Source organism: Cyphellophora europaea (assembly GCF_000365145.1).
Source record: "Cyphellophora europaea CBS 101466 unplaced genomic scaffold supercont1.15, whole genome shotgun sequence".
In the NCBI taxonomy this organism is placed as follows: Eukaryota; Fungi; Ascomycota; class Eurotiomycetes; order Chaetothyriales; family Cyphellophoraceae; genus Cyphellophora; species Cyphellophora europaea.
The window spans coordinates 1-14,385 of record NW_008481803.1 but is presented as its reverse complement, the minus strand read 5'-3'; the positions used below and the strand labels follow the sequence as shown (position 1 = coordinate 14,385).

At 52.2% G+C, this 14,385-nt stretch overlaps 5 protein-coding genes across 5 annotated transcripts; 4 read left to right on the top strand and 1 right to left on the bottom strand.

Moving 5' to 3' along the window:
* Positions 1-347: 347 nt before the first annotated feature.
* Positions 348-3,865, bottom strand: HMPREF1541_10823 (uncharacterized protein; the record flags this gene model as incomplete). Its single annotated transcript, XM_008715492.1, has 3 exons — positions 348-905; positions 951-3,649; positions 3,697-3,865. 3 exons carry the CDS (start codon positions 3,863-3,865, stop codon positions 348-350), a joined length of 3,426 nt encoding a protein of 1,141 aa, XP_008713714.1.
* Positions 3,866-4,505: 640 nt separating this feature from the next.
* HMPREF1541_10822 (uncharacterized protein) lies at positions 4,506-5,850 on the top strand (the record flags this gene model as incomplete). Its single annotated transcript, XM_008715491.1, has 2 exons — positions 4,506-4,630; positions 4,683-5,850. 2 exons carry the CDS (start codon positions 4,506-4,508, stop codon positions 5,848-5,850), a joined length of 1,293 nt encoding a protein of 430 aa, XP_008713713.1.
* An 812-nt stretch (positions 5,851-6,662) lies between these two features.
* On the top strand, positions 6,663-7,783 carry HMPREF1541_10821 (uncharacterized protein; the record flags this gene model as incomplete). Its single annotated transcript, XM_008715490.1, has 3 exons — positions 6,663-6,697; positions 6,746-7,525; positions 7,579-7,783. 3 exons carry the CDS (start codon positions 6,663-6,665, stop codon positions 7,781-7,783), a joined length of 1,020 nt encoding a protein of 339 aa, XP_008713712.1.
* A 256-nt stretch (positions 7,784-8,039) lies between these two features.
* On the top strand, positions 8,040-12,048 carry HMPREF1541_10820 (uncharacterized protein; the record flags this gene model as incomplete). Its single annotated transcript, XM_008715489.1, has 3 exons — positions 8,040-8,333; positions 8,387-8,662; positions 8,710-12,048. 3 exons carry the CDS (start codon positions 8,040-8,042, stop codon positions 12,046-12,048), a joined length of 3,909 nt encoding a protein of 1,302 aa, XP_008713711.1.
* A 1,417-nt stretch (positions 12,049-13,465) lies between these two features.
* Positions 13,466-14,374, top strand: HMPREF1541_10819 (S-adenosylmethionine decarboxylase proenzyme; the record flags this gene model as incomplete). The annotated part of the gene is made up of 2 exons (XM_008715488.1): positions 13,466-13,595; positions 13,645-14,374. Coding segments are annotated over 2 exons (858 nt in total), but the record flags the coding sequence as incomplete, so codon positions are not given.
* Between the last annotated feature and the right edge of the window lie 11 nt (positions 14,375-14,385).

Below are 14,385 nucleotides of genomic sequence, written 5' to 3'. Positions count from 1 at the left end.
GAAGCACAAGTGAAGTAGTCTTTGCACTGCTGGTAGCGAGTCACAGTCGAAAAGAGCCTCTTCCGGACATGGTCTCTTCGTCTCATTGTCTGCTCTGTAGCTCGTCGAACCGCTGTTCGTACGGCACCATGACTGGAAAGCTCTACATGCCTTCCCACCAGCTGGTGTCCCGCTGCTCGACATCTTCATCGCTCGTTCTTCCAGTGCGTAGTTTGTAAGTCCTCTCCTCAATTACGAATACAGCCAGCCTGTCGGTAAGGTATATGAGACCCAGCAAAGCATATTCCACTCAGTTTGACAGTATTGCGCCGAGGTTCTGCTTTCCTGGAGAGCAACACATGCCCGCATCACCGAATGAACATGCCTTCAGCTCGACCCCACAGTGTTCTTGACTTGCCGACGTGGTCGAGACCAAGCATCTCGTCAGTTGCATCGCCAACAATCTCGGCTGGGATGTCATCGTCCTCCAAATATCGTGGCTTGGCGTACACTCCTCTGGGTACAATGGCGAACTTGACGTTCTGCAAAAGCTTGCCCTTGATGCCCGTCCTTTTGCTTAAGCGTTCCCGCATATCTGAGGTCTTTTCGTCGGGCTTCAAGACAAATCTGAAGGGTATTCCGTGAGGCTTCGCCGGTTCCTTGTCAAAATGGTAGCAATAGATGAACTTATCGTCCTCTGCTGCTCTCAACTCATCTTCGGGGATCCGTTCCGCGTAGAGAGTTGTGAACTCGTTGACACCCACAACGTTGAAATCCTCCATGAGCTCTTTGTGGATCTTGCCGCTATGGACTTCGTAAACGCGAATGTGGCGGCTTGCAGCTTCATCAAAATTGAGCTTCTTCGAGATTCCTGATATGAGGTCACCGATGATGCCGTTCTTGGGAACTAGAATTTCCAAAGGTTCCTACATGTGTTAGTCATTAGTCGTGAAAACCTTGGATAGACTCACCTCTTTGTTGATGCCTTCGCTGAGCCAAAAGACTTTCATAATCTTCTTGGTCTCATAGTCTGCAAGGCTCGTTTCGAGGACTTCATAATACAGGGCATCATTTCGGTGGGTGACATAGCCACCATAAGTCGAGTACTGCGAGTGCAAGATCTGGTTCAAGTTCTGGTTCAGGTTCCGCTTCACCCAAGCTTTAGGCTTGCCAGTCGTACTGTTGACGGTGGCGAAGCGGATGTGCGTAGGCTCAGCTTTGACATGCTCTGCCACCTTGGCTGAGAACTGATCATATGTCATCTTTTTGCTCAGGGTCAATGTGAAGATATCGCCGTCATGTCCAGGCCTGGGGTGGAACTGAACAGGCGTCCTGTTTAGCAGGAAGTCATAGTACTGCCGAGCATCGGTGTAGGTAACCCCAGACTGATCTACGTCAGTCAAATTTTGCTGAAAGCAAATGATGTCTCCATCCTGGATTTCCGATTGCTGGAACGTTTGTTTCGGCTTCATGGCCTCAATCATCGAGAACTTGATCTCTTCGAAAAGTAGAAGGGGCGTGCTTGGGTCCCACTGCATTACCTTGCAGATCTGTGGAGCGATTTCGGAGACCTTGTCGTTTTTCCTGACATAGACATGGCCGACTCCTGTGAGAGACTGTGCCTTGACATCAAAATATTTCAGGAAGACCAGGATCGGATTGTTGCCGTTCGATGGACTCGCTTCTGGGAAGTGCACCTTGCCGTCTTCGGACTTCGGGCAAACCTCAGCCCACAGATACCATTGCTTTCCTCTCGATGCATACTTGCTCATTGCTTCCTCAACGGTAATGTCGGTCTCACGAATGGGTTGATCCGGGCGGTTGGTTTTGTTTTGTCGACCAACCATAGACCAAAATCTTACCTGGTCGCCATCAACCCCAAGGCCTTCACCAACCTTCGCCGCAAAGTCGCTAATCTTGGAGGCTCTAAGCACGCGATGAATATTCGCAGCAGACGGATCACTGGTGTCAGAGTCGTAGTTGACGAGATCGAACGTGCGATGTTCCTTGAACGTCTGCTCGGTAATGACGCCGACGTGCAGATAGAGATGAGCCTCCTCGCGTTCCTTTTTCCGACGTACAAGCTCGGCTTGTTCTTCGGAGATTCTTGACTCGATGTGCTCGGGGATGTCGGCTTCTTCGACACCAACAAAGACTTGCTGAAGACGACACTTTCGAATGTACACCAACATGTACGCATTCATAGACCTCTTGGTCGAATAGCCTCTCATGTAGGGTTGTCGTTGGCCGATTCCACCGTTGGCAACATTCGCGTATTCGCCACCATAGTTCTCCTCCAGTACTTCACGCATAGTGGATCGAGTAACTCTGTCATCGTCGAATTTGTAGAACACACCATCTGCCGTGGGCTTCAAGAAAGCGTAGTAGTGGCCAGCATTGAAGTCGCCACTGTGTACCAGTACACCGTGTAGCTGGTAAGTCCAGTCCTCGCCTCTCGCTTTAGCTTCGTCAGACAAATAAGGGGTTCCATCAAACTCATCTGGGAACTCGTGTCGATCGTTGACCTTCATCATAGCATCACGATTAATATCGTACTCGAAACGTTTGAGTTGAAGATGAAGTACGGGGGGGAAGCTCTCGAAGATGACGCCTTTCTTAGCATCTTGGAGCTTATAAGGCTCGCCAGCATCATACTTATTCTCCCCCTCGAGTGTCTCGACTTGGATGTAGTCCATGAAACTCTCATGGAGGTTCTTGTTGCCGCGAACATTGAGTTGAAGATCCCAAAAGTCTTCGAGGCGTGAAGACTCGAAGTCCACATTGATGCAGGAGATGTAGGTCTTCATGCGCCCAACGAAGAGCTCCGGGAGAGTTTTCTCGGCGGGGGTATCTTTCATCTTCTTCTCGAGCACCTCCATCAAGATACGCGACAGCTCTTGGACGTCTTGTTGCTCGAATATCTGACCACGGTCCCACCCAAATGACGAGGTCAACTCATTCGTTGAGACTGCAAGTTTGTCCTTCTGCAGCCGATAGAATAGCCTCTGGAGGGTCCAAGCACTGTTGCTCTTGGTGGCTTCGTTTTCGGTGGGTATTTGGTAGACGGCTTTCCGGAAGGCATCGGTAAAGTAAAGTGATTGCAGAAGCGAGTTGAGGTAGCAAGTCGCACCCTGGTTCTTGAGACCGATCATGCCCGTCTCTTTCTTCGAGTCATAGCCTTCGAAGTTGTGCCACAGGACTCCCGTGGGGTCTTTAATAACCCGCACGTATGCTGTAAGCATGGCCTCATCGTTCTCCACAAGATGCCTGTTGCTGTCCTCCCACGGCGTATGGAAAGCTTTCCTCAGCTCGACAAATCGCGTAAAGCCCCAGTCGCCCTCCTTAGCATTGAAGCGGTGCTGAGCGGTGTGGGTGCGGTACAGGGTTGGGTCGTGGGGGTTCCAGAGAACGAGTGCGAACTGGACGCAGGCGTACCAATCTTGCGGAGGTTCGGAATCGTATCCATGCTCGAGGTAGAATGAGGCACAATCGACCTGATTGCCAAAAGGGAAGAAAAGGACTCGCCATGGTGCGCCGCCACATTCGAAGACAGGACCATGTTCCTTTCTTTGCAAATTCCGCCACTTTTCTATGTGCCAGGTATTGTGAGTTTCGTCCAGAGTCTCGAGGCCATCTTTGTCTATGAGGAGAAGTTCCTTCATCTGCTGATCTTTACTACCGTCAGCTTTGGTACCGGAAATGGTAGACAGTACTTACAATCATCTGCGCGCAGCGAAGGAGCTTCGGCGGCATCTTCGGAGTGCTCGTCTGCGGATATATTGACGACCTCATTTTCTTGTTGATTATATTGATCATAGCCATCAATGAGCATATCAGGACCGGCTAACTGTAGGGTGCGCAGGCGAAGCAGCTTGTCAGCATCCATGATATCAAAGAACAGCGTCAGAGTGCTAAAGTGCAATCAATGTGTCAAGACATACGTTGTCCATGCTGGCCGCAGCCAGTGGCTTTCGGAAGGCTCGAAGAAGATGTTATCCAGCTTCCTCACTTTCGTTGAACCAGAATTGACGGATGGCAGGCACGATGTAGCGCGGAGACGTGGCGGCGGGGGAGTTATGGGTTGGCAGTGAGTAATGGACGTCGGTGATTCGGGCTTTAACACAGCCAAACTGATAAACAATGGCAGGCCCGTCAAACAGAAGGAATGGGAATAAGTCGCAGGCGTTTGTCTGTTTGAAGGAGTAATTCTACACTGTCGAGGGTAGGTCGAAGTTGTTCTTGTTCAGGGTAGCCTGCATCGGCAGAGGCAATGACGAATAGCGTCGTGGAAATCCTGGCCCGCAGCAGCCACCACAACCCATCGACTCAGAATCACCTCCCGTCACCACAGCTTGACACTTTGTCACTCTCATTGCCATTGCCAGCACGCCTGTTCCGTTCGCCAATCAATTACGGAGTTGATTGGGCAGTGCATGGGCTGACTCAGAAAGTGTCCTTCAGAACATGTCCGGCCTGGCCGAGTGGATGACTTCAAATCAAGCACATCTCACTACGGCTGGCATGAGATGCTGCATGCCGGCCGTGCTTCTCGGCTGCGGCGGGTCTACTTCCTGAGCAATGTGCAAGCTGTTGGCCAGAAGAGATGGTCATCGACGCCTCCTCCATGGCGACCTGCATCGGTGCTGGATGAGTACGTCGACCCCGCGTCTGTCGTGCACGTAGCAAGCTAACACCTCTGGCAGCTGGGTGGTGCGGCCCATCCGTCCCATGAGCTTGCAACAGCTCTTCTTCTTCGGCCGAACCCTGACTGAATCCCGATTGTTGAGCTCTGCCAACTATGTTCGACTGGAGCTGCCGACCCGACTGGCACACCGCCTGCGTGATATGCAGAGACTGCCCTATGTCGTGGTCACAAATCCGCACCTCTCGCTAGTCTACGAGCTTTACTACAAATCCTTCGAGAACTTTCGCCGTGTGCCCGTGGTTAGAACGCCCGAGGATAATGATCAATTTTGCAAGGTCATTAGCGAGAGTCTGAAAGAGCATCTGGCAGTCATTCCTAATCTTGTTATGGGTGTGCTCCAGTGTCAAGACCATGTTGCGCCAGATGTCATGGATAGCTTTGTTCAGGCTATGCTACGGGCACGCATCTCAAGAAGGGTCATTGCAGAGCAGCACCTTGCGCTCAGTGAAACCTACAACTCGCCGTGGCACGTGCCCCAGCCAAGTTCAGAGAATGACTTCGTGGGCGAAGTCTTGCTGCGGTGCAACGCCAAAGAAGTCGTCGAGCGCTGTGGCAGAATTGCGCAGGAGATCTGTGGCATCAACGAGGGTGCTGGATCTCGTGTTCCCCAAATCAAAGTTCAGGGCCATACCGAGGCTACCTTCCCCTACGTACTGAGTCATCTCGAGTATATCGTGGGCGAGTTACTCCGGAATTCGATACAAGCCGTCATGGACAAGTACCCGGATCCAGGTCCGCCCCCACCGCCGATCGAAGTCCTTATCTGCGAAGCCGCCCAGCAGGTAATCATTCGTATCTCAGATCGTGGCGGTGGAATCCAGCGCGACTTACTGCCATTTCTGTGGTCATTCAACAAGGGGCCGCGGAGCTCATCACGATTGCAGAACTTGGGCCGAGTACCAGAACTGGCTGCAACCATCCATGAGGTTCAAAAGCCCAAAGCAGGCCAAAGGCGAGATTCATCGCTCAGCACATTGGCAGGCCGACCTCCCGACCTAAAATTGGGCATGGGCTTGCCAATGAGCAAAGTGTATGCCGAGTATTGGGCAGGTGGACTCGAGTTACATAGCCTCGAGGGCTATGGCGTGGACGCATTCCTCCAGATCTCAAAGCTTGGCAACCAGAACGAGCAGCTTACCTCGAGGGCCAGTATCGACGCGGTTTAGTCAACTTGCAGGAGGGTGATGCTCTAGATCTCGCATTAGTATGAATGGAATAGCAGTATTTACAAGGACATGCGAGCTGTGAATGCCCATCAGACAGTGCCTTTTTCAACATTCTCAACCAGCGTCGCATTCGAGCGGTTGAGTGTCGGATTACCAGAGCTGGAATTCTTCGATCACATAGGCATCATGAGCACAAGAGCGAGGTAGCACGCACATTAAAAAACGGATAGAATGTTCCGTCAGTCAGGTCATCAACGCATCATGGGAGCCAGAGGCCCTCGTGATGATGGTTTTAGATGCGGACTGTGTTTGTTCTCGACCAACACATCGAAATCTCCAGCTTCATGAGAACCGATACAACAGCTGATGATGAGTTTGGATTCGTGGTCTGTTAAATAAAGGAAGAAAAGAGCATTAAGAGGTCTGAAGTGGCTATTGGGTTTTTTGCGGAGTGGAGCCGGCGCTGTCTTGGGTGCATCTTTTGGGGGCGCGCAGTCTGCATCTCGTCGTCTGTTCATTTCAAGCCGCAATTCCTCGAAGCCCATACCGTTATATCTTCACCGCACACGAAATTTGTTTCTTCATAGTCTCGAAAGTTCCGTCAGCGATCAAGTCTCTCCATTGCCACCGCCTTACCATCGCACAACCCACGAAGAGTCCGTACAAGTCCTTTTGGTGCCGCGATTAGATCGAACAGAACATCTTGTATGAGGCTTGGAGAGCTGAGGCAGTCGTCCCAAGTTTAGGCAAGCTGGCGGGCGCAAGATAACAACTCGTCTCTCATCCCGCCGAATCTCTTCCCCTCGTTGCCCATGGAAAACGCAAACCTCTGGACCCGTCGCTCAAAGTACCCTACCCTCCATCCCTGCCATTCGAACGCTAACAAGATTTGCAGCACCAATAAGCTGTCTCTGTCCATGCGTGATGCAGAAGGCAAAGATGGAAGCAAGATAGACTCTCCCCGCTCCTACAAGAGATTCGGCGATTCCTCCTCCCACTCTAAAACAAACCCTTTTAGCGCTCTTTCCCCTTCAGCGTCCAAGACTCCCTCGGCCAACGCTTCGTCGGCATTTGGTCTCGGAAGTGGCGCATTCGCTTCATTTGGATCTGCTAAAACTCCTAAGACTCCTGGGTCCAACGCAGGTTTCGATTTCTCGGGCAAGGAGAAGAAAGACAAGGACCGGGAGTCTGTGGGAGACCAAACGGAGGGAGAGGCAGCCACAGAAGCTCTGTCCCAGACTGGCCATTCAGTGAGCGAGCATCCCCTGCGTAATAGCTGGATTTTGTACTATCGCCCACCCGCCAACAAGTTTTCCGATTATGAGAAGTCTACAACAAAGGTTGCTACAATATCCACCGTCGAGGGCTTCTGGACGGTTTACTCCCACCTCAGGCGCCCTTCAGCGCTGCCTACGGTCTCGGACTACCACATTTTCAAGGACGGTATCCGACCCGTATGGGAGGACGAAGCTAACAAGCGTGGCGGTAAGTGGATCGTGCGCTTGAAGAAGGGTGTGGCGGATCGTTACTGGGAAGACCTGCTTCTAGCCATCATCGGCGACCAGTTCCTCGAAGCCGGCGACGAGGTCTGTGGTGCAGTTCTGAGTGTACGGAGCGGTGAGGACGTCCTAAGCATCTGGACTAAGATCGATGGTGGCAGAAACATCAAGATCAGGTATGGATATTCACTGCACATATGTATCAGTTTGTGGCTAACGTCAGCTCCAGGGAGACGATCAAGCGCATCCTTTCGTTTCCCGCCGACACGAACATCATTTGGAAGAGCCACGATGACAGTATCGCCCAGCGATCGGCTTTGGATGAAGCTCGCCAGCAGAAAACGACAGGGAGCGGTGGGCAGTCAGGGTCTGAGAGACGACGGCCTACGCTTTACGATGACTCGGATCGCGTCAAGGGCAAGAGTACCTCATGATGGCAGACCCAAGTCTTTTTCACGACTTGTAGCATTAGTGTACTCCGTATTCATGCAAATCAGCCGATTGCTTCTAACAAAGCCCACCAATGATTGTCAGCGCCCACGTGTACGTCACATAGTTCGGGGCGTCAGTGCTTTCCGCAACGACAAAGCGCTCTGTCTCTCACTTGCCTTAGCTCGCGCATAGTCAATCACAAAATGGTCCAAAGTCCTGCCCAAACGCGTGTCAGTGCTCGATGTCGTACAGTAAGAAATGCAGGTTATCCGGGACATGCTGCGGTTCGTTAGCGGCTCTCAACATGAAGACAGTGAAGGAAACCCCGGTGATCATCCTGATGCGCACAGCACCCACCACCACAACGATAAACGTAAACGCGCGCTCTCAACTTCGAGCTCCGAACATGCAACACGTGTCAGGACACGCGCCTCTACCCAACAAGCCCCTATGAGCGACTCTGGTCCTCCGCACAAGCCGGGTGGCCAGAATCAATTGAAAACCCGCTTCAGAGCGAGGGCGCAGGAATCTGCTCGTTTGGATGTTGAAGTTGTACGCTGGCATTGCCCTGGTTCAGACTATACGTCGCTGACTTTCTCCTGCAGATTTCAGATTCCGACCATGACGAGCACCCCCGAAAAGCACATGGAAAGACCGTCCCCACCCGTCCGCTCAACCCCCTCAGCGAACGCCGATACTCGAGCAATGCTGTATCTGCAGACGAGCTACGTGAAGAACACAGACTGATCGGAGGTGCAACGTACGGATTCGCTACCCGCGGTCAGTTTGTCCCAACTGACCATCCACCTAGAACTCGGGAAGCAGACGAAATTCTGGTTGCAGATCCCATGAAAGAGGCCATGACGCGGAAGAAGCCAAATGTCAGCTGCTGCAGACGTTACCCGAGAAGACCGCTGACCGTGAATAGATCCCGGGCGGCTTGAAGCCCATGAACACGACCACGGGACCCAAGAGCTCTGAGAGTACCAGAAGCCGATACTTCAGTGACCATAGAGGGAGCATTGCCGCACCCACGAAAGCCTTTACGGCCTCCACCGACTCCTATGGCAATGAGCACACACATCCAAACAAAAGACTTAAACTCGACACAAGTGCGACACAGCAAAGCCCTGCAGCCTCTCTAGCCAGATCAAAAACCCCCACACCTAATCGAGAGGGCCGCAGCAAGTCGTATGCCATCAGCCTAGATGACAGCCACGATGGAAACACTCCCCTACAGTTTCGGCACCACGAGAAGAGCCTTCAGTCGAGGGAGGTACACGGCTCAATAGAGAGCATTCTTGATGACCCGCACATGAGCGCTGGTAACGCACGACATCCCCGCTCATCCCATACTCTCGATGATGGTGCAGTCAATTTTGGAGCGCGCAATATCAAGCGGAGTTTGCGAGAGTCTAGCAACGGTCCCCTCACCCATGCGAGAGCATACGCAGGAATAAGCGAAGGAGACGAAGGCGCCTATTTTCTGCAGCAGTCCAAGCGGCAGCGCAAAACCACGTCTACTCATTCGGATGAAGCACCGGAGACGCTGCAGGACAAGCCTAATCGGCCTACGAAGCGGCAACCAGGAAGTCCGGCGTTGACTGCACGGTTCTTCGGCGCGAAACACGTCGATGTTCCGTCAAGCAGTCCAGATGCTTTGCAAGAAGATGAGCCTGACTTGCCCCATAGGCCCATTAAACCGCCAACACCTCTTCGAAGTGATCTGCAGCGTTTGACTCCGAATACGCGATTGGCAGACAAGATACTTGGGAACTCTGACAGCAGCAAACTGGTTCGCCCGAAGGCCAAGAAATACCTAAGAGCGCCACCAGAGGCCTTTGCTCTAAAAGAGATTTTGGCTCATGGACTGATCAATACTCCAGATTATTATGAGTTCTGGGTGGATCCCGAAAAGAAGGACTTCTATATCATGCCCAGACACTCACGATTGCAGAACGAGTCGTTGATGACGCCCCGTGACGTCTCTAGTATTTGCCAGGCATATCACTCGGACACCACCGGTTTGCTCCATCTCAAATTCCGTGGCAGTCTGGACAAAGTATCGGATGCATATACGCTTCGGCTCGAGTCCGACAAAAGTGCCTATGATCTACTCAAGGCACTCCAGAAAATACAAGAAATAGACGATGTTGTACTGAAAGAAGATCACTGGATGGAACGTCTTTTCGAGAAGCGCGCTCGTGCTATTGACGAAATGGATACGTCTGGTACAGCGCATCAACACAAACCTTCGGAGTCGACCGATATCTCTCATCACTTCAAGCGAAGCGACAATCCTATACGACGCCAGCGCACTACGGATCACCGAGATCTACCTAGAAGCCAGGCTAAGCATGCAAGCCCTACCGTGATCACTGGAGCGGAGCGGAGTGGTCAATCTGTCAGCCGACCAGAAACTCGTACTCAGAATTTGCGTCGTGTTGTCGACTCAGATAATCGCCATGAATTGGAGCCAGACGCGACAGAGGAATTGGTCGAGCAACCTGCAACAAGTCGAACAACTAGAGCTTCCCGAAGAGCCGCACCACCAAAGCCCAGGACGCCATCTCCTCCGAAAATCAAATTCTCGAAAACTGGCGGTCTTGGTACTCCTTGGGAGAATGCTTTAGTCTACCCTCCCTCGGGGAAGAAGCGTGAGACGGTAGACTTCGGGAGTCTCGAGCGCCTAGACGACGATGAGTTTCTAAATGATACTCTTATCGGGTTCTTTCTGCGATATTTACAGTATCAAGTTGAGCAGACTCGCCCAGAGCTCATGAAAAAGATGCATTTTTTCAATTCTTATTTCTTCGACAACCTTACAAAAGGTGCCAGGTCAAGGAAGGATATCAACTATCAGTCAGTATCGAAATGGACTAAGGCTGTTGATCTCTTCACGCGTGACTTTGTCATTGTACCCATGAACGAGCACCTACATTGGTTTGTGGCCATTATCTGCAACCTTCCACACCTTAAGAGGACAGCGGATGATGGAGGGCATGAGGACAACGGCGCAGAAGACTCCTTGGCTACTGCAGGCGGGCCTGGCTCAGATGGTACCAACCAGGCCACAAACGAGACTCAGAAGTCCTTCGAAGAGCTCAGTATCGAAGACAAAGAACCTCAATTCGGGTCTCATTCAACAAGCCCACTGAATAGATCCGGCAAGAAGGGCAAGAAAAGGAAGCGTCAATCTTTACCGAAGTACAATCTCAAGTCACCTGTGATCATCAGCCTCGACTCGCTTGGCCAACCCAGAAGTCAAAGCTGCTCATTTTTGAAGCAGTATATTGTCCAAGAGGGCAAAAACAAACACGGCCTTGATATCGACGACAAAAAAATTCCTGCTATGACTGCCAAAGAAATACCCACGCAGGGCAATTTCAGCGATTGCGGCCTCTATGTTTGCATGTATCTTGAACAGTTCATGCGTGATCCAGACGGCTTTGTACGAGCAGTACTCCAGCGTGGAAGTTTACTGTGGCCGAAGCCAATTCATAGCAACGAACTTCGAAGCCGGTTACGAGCCCTCATACTGGAACTTCACCGCGAGCAGGAGGGAGAAGAGGCCAGAAAGCTCATTCCAGAACTGGGCAGCATCATGGTTGATATGCGCATCGCGGAACCCGAGGTGATCCCCAACAGCCCTCCAGCAGAGAAGGCCGAGTCCGCAACACGTTCCGACAATGCTCGAGAAGGCCAGACGAGACCGGCAGATGAAACCCGAAAAGAAAAGATCGACACGCCCTGGATGGTCCCTTCGCGCACTACTAACGAGGTCCGGCCTGCAACGCCTGCGGCTTTGAAGCGCCGTCATGAGGATGTGTCCGGACAACACATCGAGCCTAATGCCATTCTGATTGAGGATGATAACGAGTCGCCGCCTAGCGTGCGGAGCGCAAAGAGGCACCGGCGAAAGTCATTGGATTTTGCAAACCACAAAAGCCCCAAAGAACTAGCTGCGGCTCTACGTCAAGCAAGAGATTCCGAATTGGCTGAACGACAACTCAGAGCTGCCAGTGTCAACACCGACTTCATGAACAGTGATGCGCCTTACGAAAGGGCTGCCTCCAATGACCGGCTTAGCCTCCCAAGCTGGAACTCCGATCATGGTGAAGGACAACAGGGGCCATTCGAAGGAGCGAAACCAGACGCGAGGGAGCAGTCTGCTGAAATTCCAGAGACGCAGGACGAGCAGCTGCCCGAAGTCGAGTTCCAAGGCGCATCACAAGGTCGTGCAGGCTCTCAAGAGGTAATAATTTAGGGCATAGCAACAAGAGTACATGCTAGTAATTATTGTTCGAAGCAGAATCAAGATGAATGATTAATCGTCCTTGCTCGTGTACTCTAGTGGGCATCTCGATTACACTGCATGGTTGCCAAGATTCTCAGGCAGTGAATCGGCGATGATCGATCTGCAGAATAATCACCAAGGTGCGCGACTAAGCCACTTTCCTAAGCCCCCGTGTCGTGGTGAGGGATACTGAGGCAAGAAGACAGCGCCCCGGTGTCTGTACCTGCAGAAGTTGCTGTGGCAGATGAAGCGGACTGCACCGAATTCAGAACCGTGGGCACCAATCCCAAAAGACGAGTCATTTCTTGACAAGCGCAAAATCTAGCAGGCTGCAGGAGTACCCCACGGCGGGACGTTAGTTATGCAGCCCGGGCTGACTGTTTGGAGGGGCGGCGGCGGCTGCCGAGATTTGGGCGGCGTAGGACTTGCAGGCGTGGCAGTCCCAAAAAAATCTCGCATAATTACGTCGCAGATCGCTCCAGCAAGTAGCCCACACAGTTACAATTCATGACCCAGCTCTTCAATTTCGTCTGGTTGTAGATTCGAATCTCTCCATTGTCTACACTTCCCAAGGTATACCTAGCCGCCGGTTACAGGCATTTCACGAGCTCGTTGTTGGCGCATACCCCCGCCTCAGGGTTTTGCCCTCGTCCAGTCCAGATCCTAGTCGGAGCTGAGACTTCAGTCACACATTGCATCCGTCCAAAATTCACTTTCACGACCGTTTCCATTTCACCATCGCTACAAGCGAAATCAGCGAGTCTGGCGCACCGCGAGACCCATAGGCTGTAAAGCCGCTTTCTGGCTTCGGTATTCGATCCTCAGTCCTCTATGAGCCCAAAGGATTTGCTGCGCTTCCTGTCCAAGCCCGCAAAGTGAGTCCACTCCAGGCTTCTCATCACTTTCAGATCCTCCGAGATGTTCTAGGCCTTCTCAGTTTGCTGTTGAGGTTAGTCTAACTGTCCCAGGCCCAGATAACACCTACTCCGTTCTACTCTCGCCAACCAGAAGAATCACACCATTTGAAAGAGCATTGTCACTTGTGCTGCGTGACAGCGTCGACGTTTGATTTGAAAGACCATTAAAGACCGCCCACAATTCCGTTCGTGCAGGAGATCTTCTTCCTCCTCTCCTCCACCCGACCTCCTTAACACGACCCCCGAAAGGTCAGCCAACCCATACCACATTGCTGCTGGCAAAAGCCAGCCTCCACAAAAGCCACAGATAGTGGGCCTTCTCTACTCAGGCGAACACCGCATTGTTCGTCTGGGCGGCAGATAGTGCTTCACTGAATCATTCGTGATCAGTGCCTCTACAAGCCGCAGACTACCAGTCAACAACCCCATCTAATCGCACGTCCTCTTTTCGGCCAACCCGGAACGAGGATATGGTAAACATTGGGATTCCCAAGAACTATACTGCGTCTCCTACGGATTTGCACGCGTCGGCGTCTTTGACCAGCCGCTCCATCAATCATGAGGCTATCACCGATCTAGATTCGAGCAATGCCTTTGAAGGTCAGTTGCCATGCCGAGCAAGTATCCCGCAAAGCTAATTGTACTGTAGGCCCCGAGAAATTGCTTGAGGTCTGGTTCGCGCCCTCGCCAAATGACCTACTCGATTGCACTGAGCCTAAGGGCCTGAAGGCTGTCCCAGCCGAGGTCTGGAAGACCATGCTCGATCTTGTCCACTGCCAGGTTCTGTCAATCGTCGAAAGCGAGGATGTCGATGCTTACCTCCTGTCGGAATCAAGCATGTTCGTCTTTCCCCATAAGCTCATCTTGAAGACATGTGGGACCACCACCTTGCTGTGTGGCTTGCCACGCATCTTAGAGATTGCCACATTGTTCGGCGGCTTTCCTCGCAACACCGCACCCCCCAATCCGGGAATTCTGGTTGCTGCTGCTCCCTATCGCGTCTTTTACAGCCGCAAGAACTTCTTGTTCCCTGATCGCCAGAAGGGTCCTCATCGCAGCTGGAGGGACGAGGTCCACACTCTCGACAAGTTGTTCCTTCATGGCAGCGCCTACATGATTGGCAAAATGAATGGTGACCACTGGTATCTGTACCTCACCGAACCATTCACCATGCTCACTCCTCCGGCCAGTCCCCAGAGTATGGACAGCCCCGGTACCGAAACGAAAGTCATCGATCTGCCGTCTTCGCTTGTTACAGATCGTGCGGCCAAGGTGTGCGAGGGAGAAGATGAGACTCTGGAAGTCCTGATGACAGACCTTGACGAGGATAACGCCAAGCAGTTCTACCTCGAAAACGCGAGTGCGGTCGCGGCTGAGAGGTACAAGAACG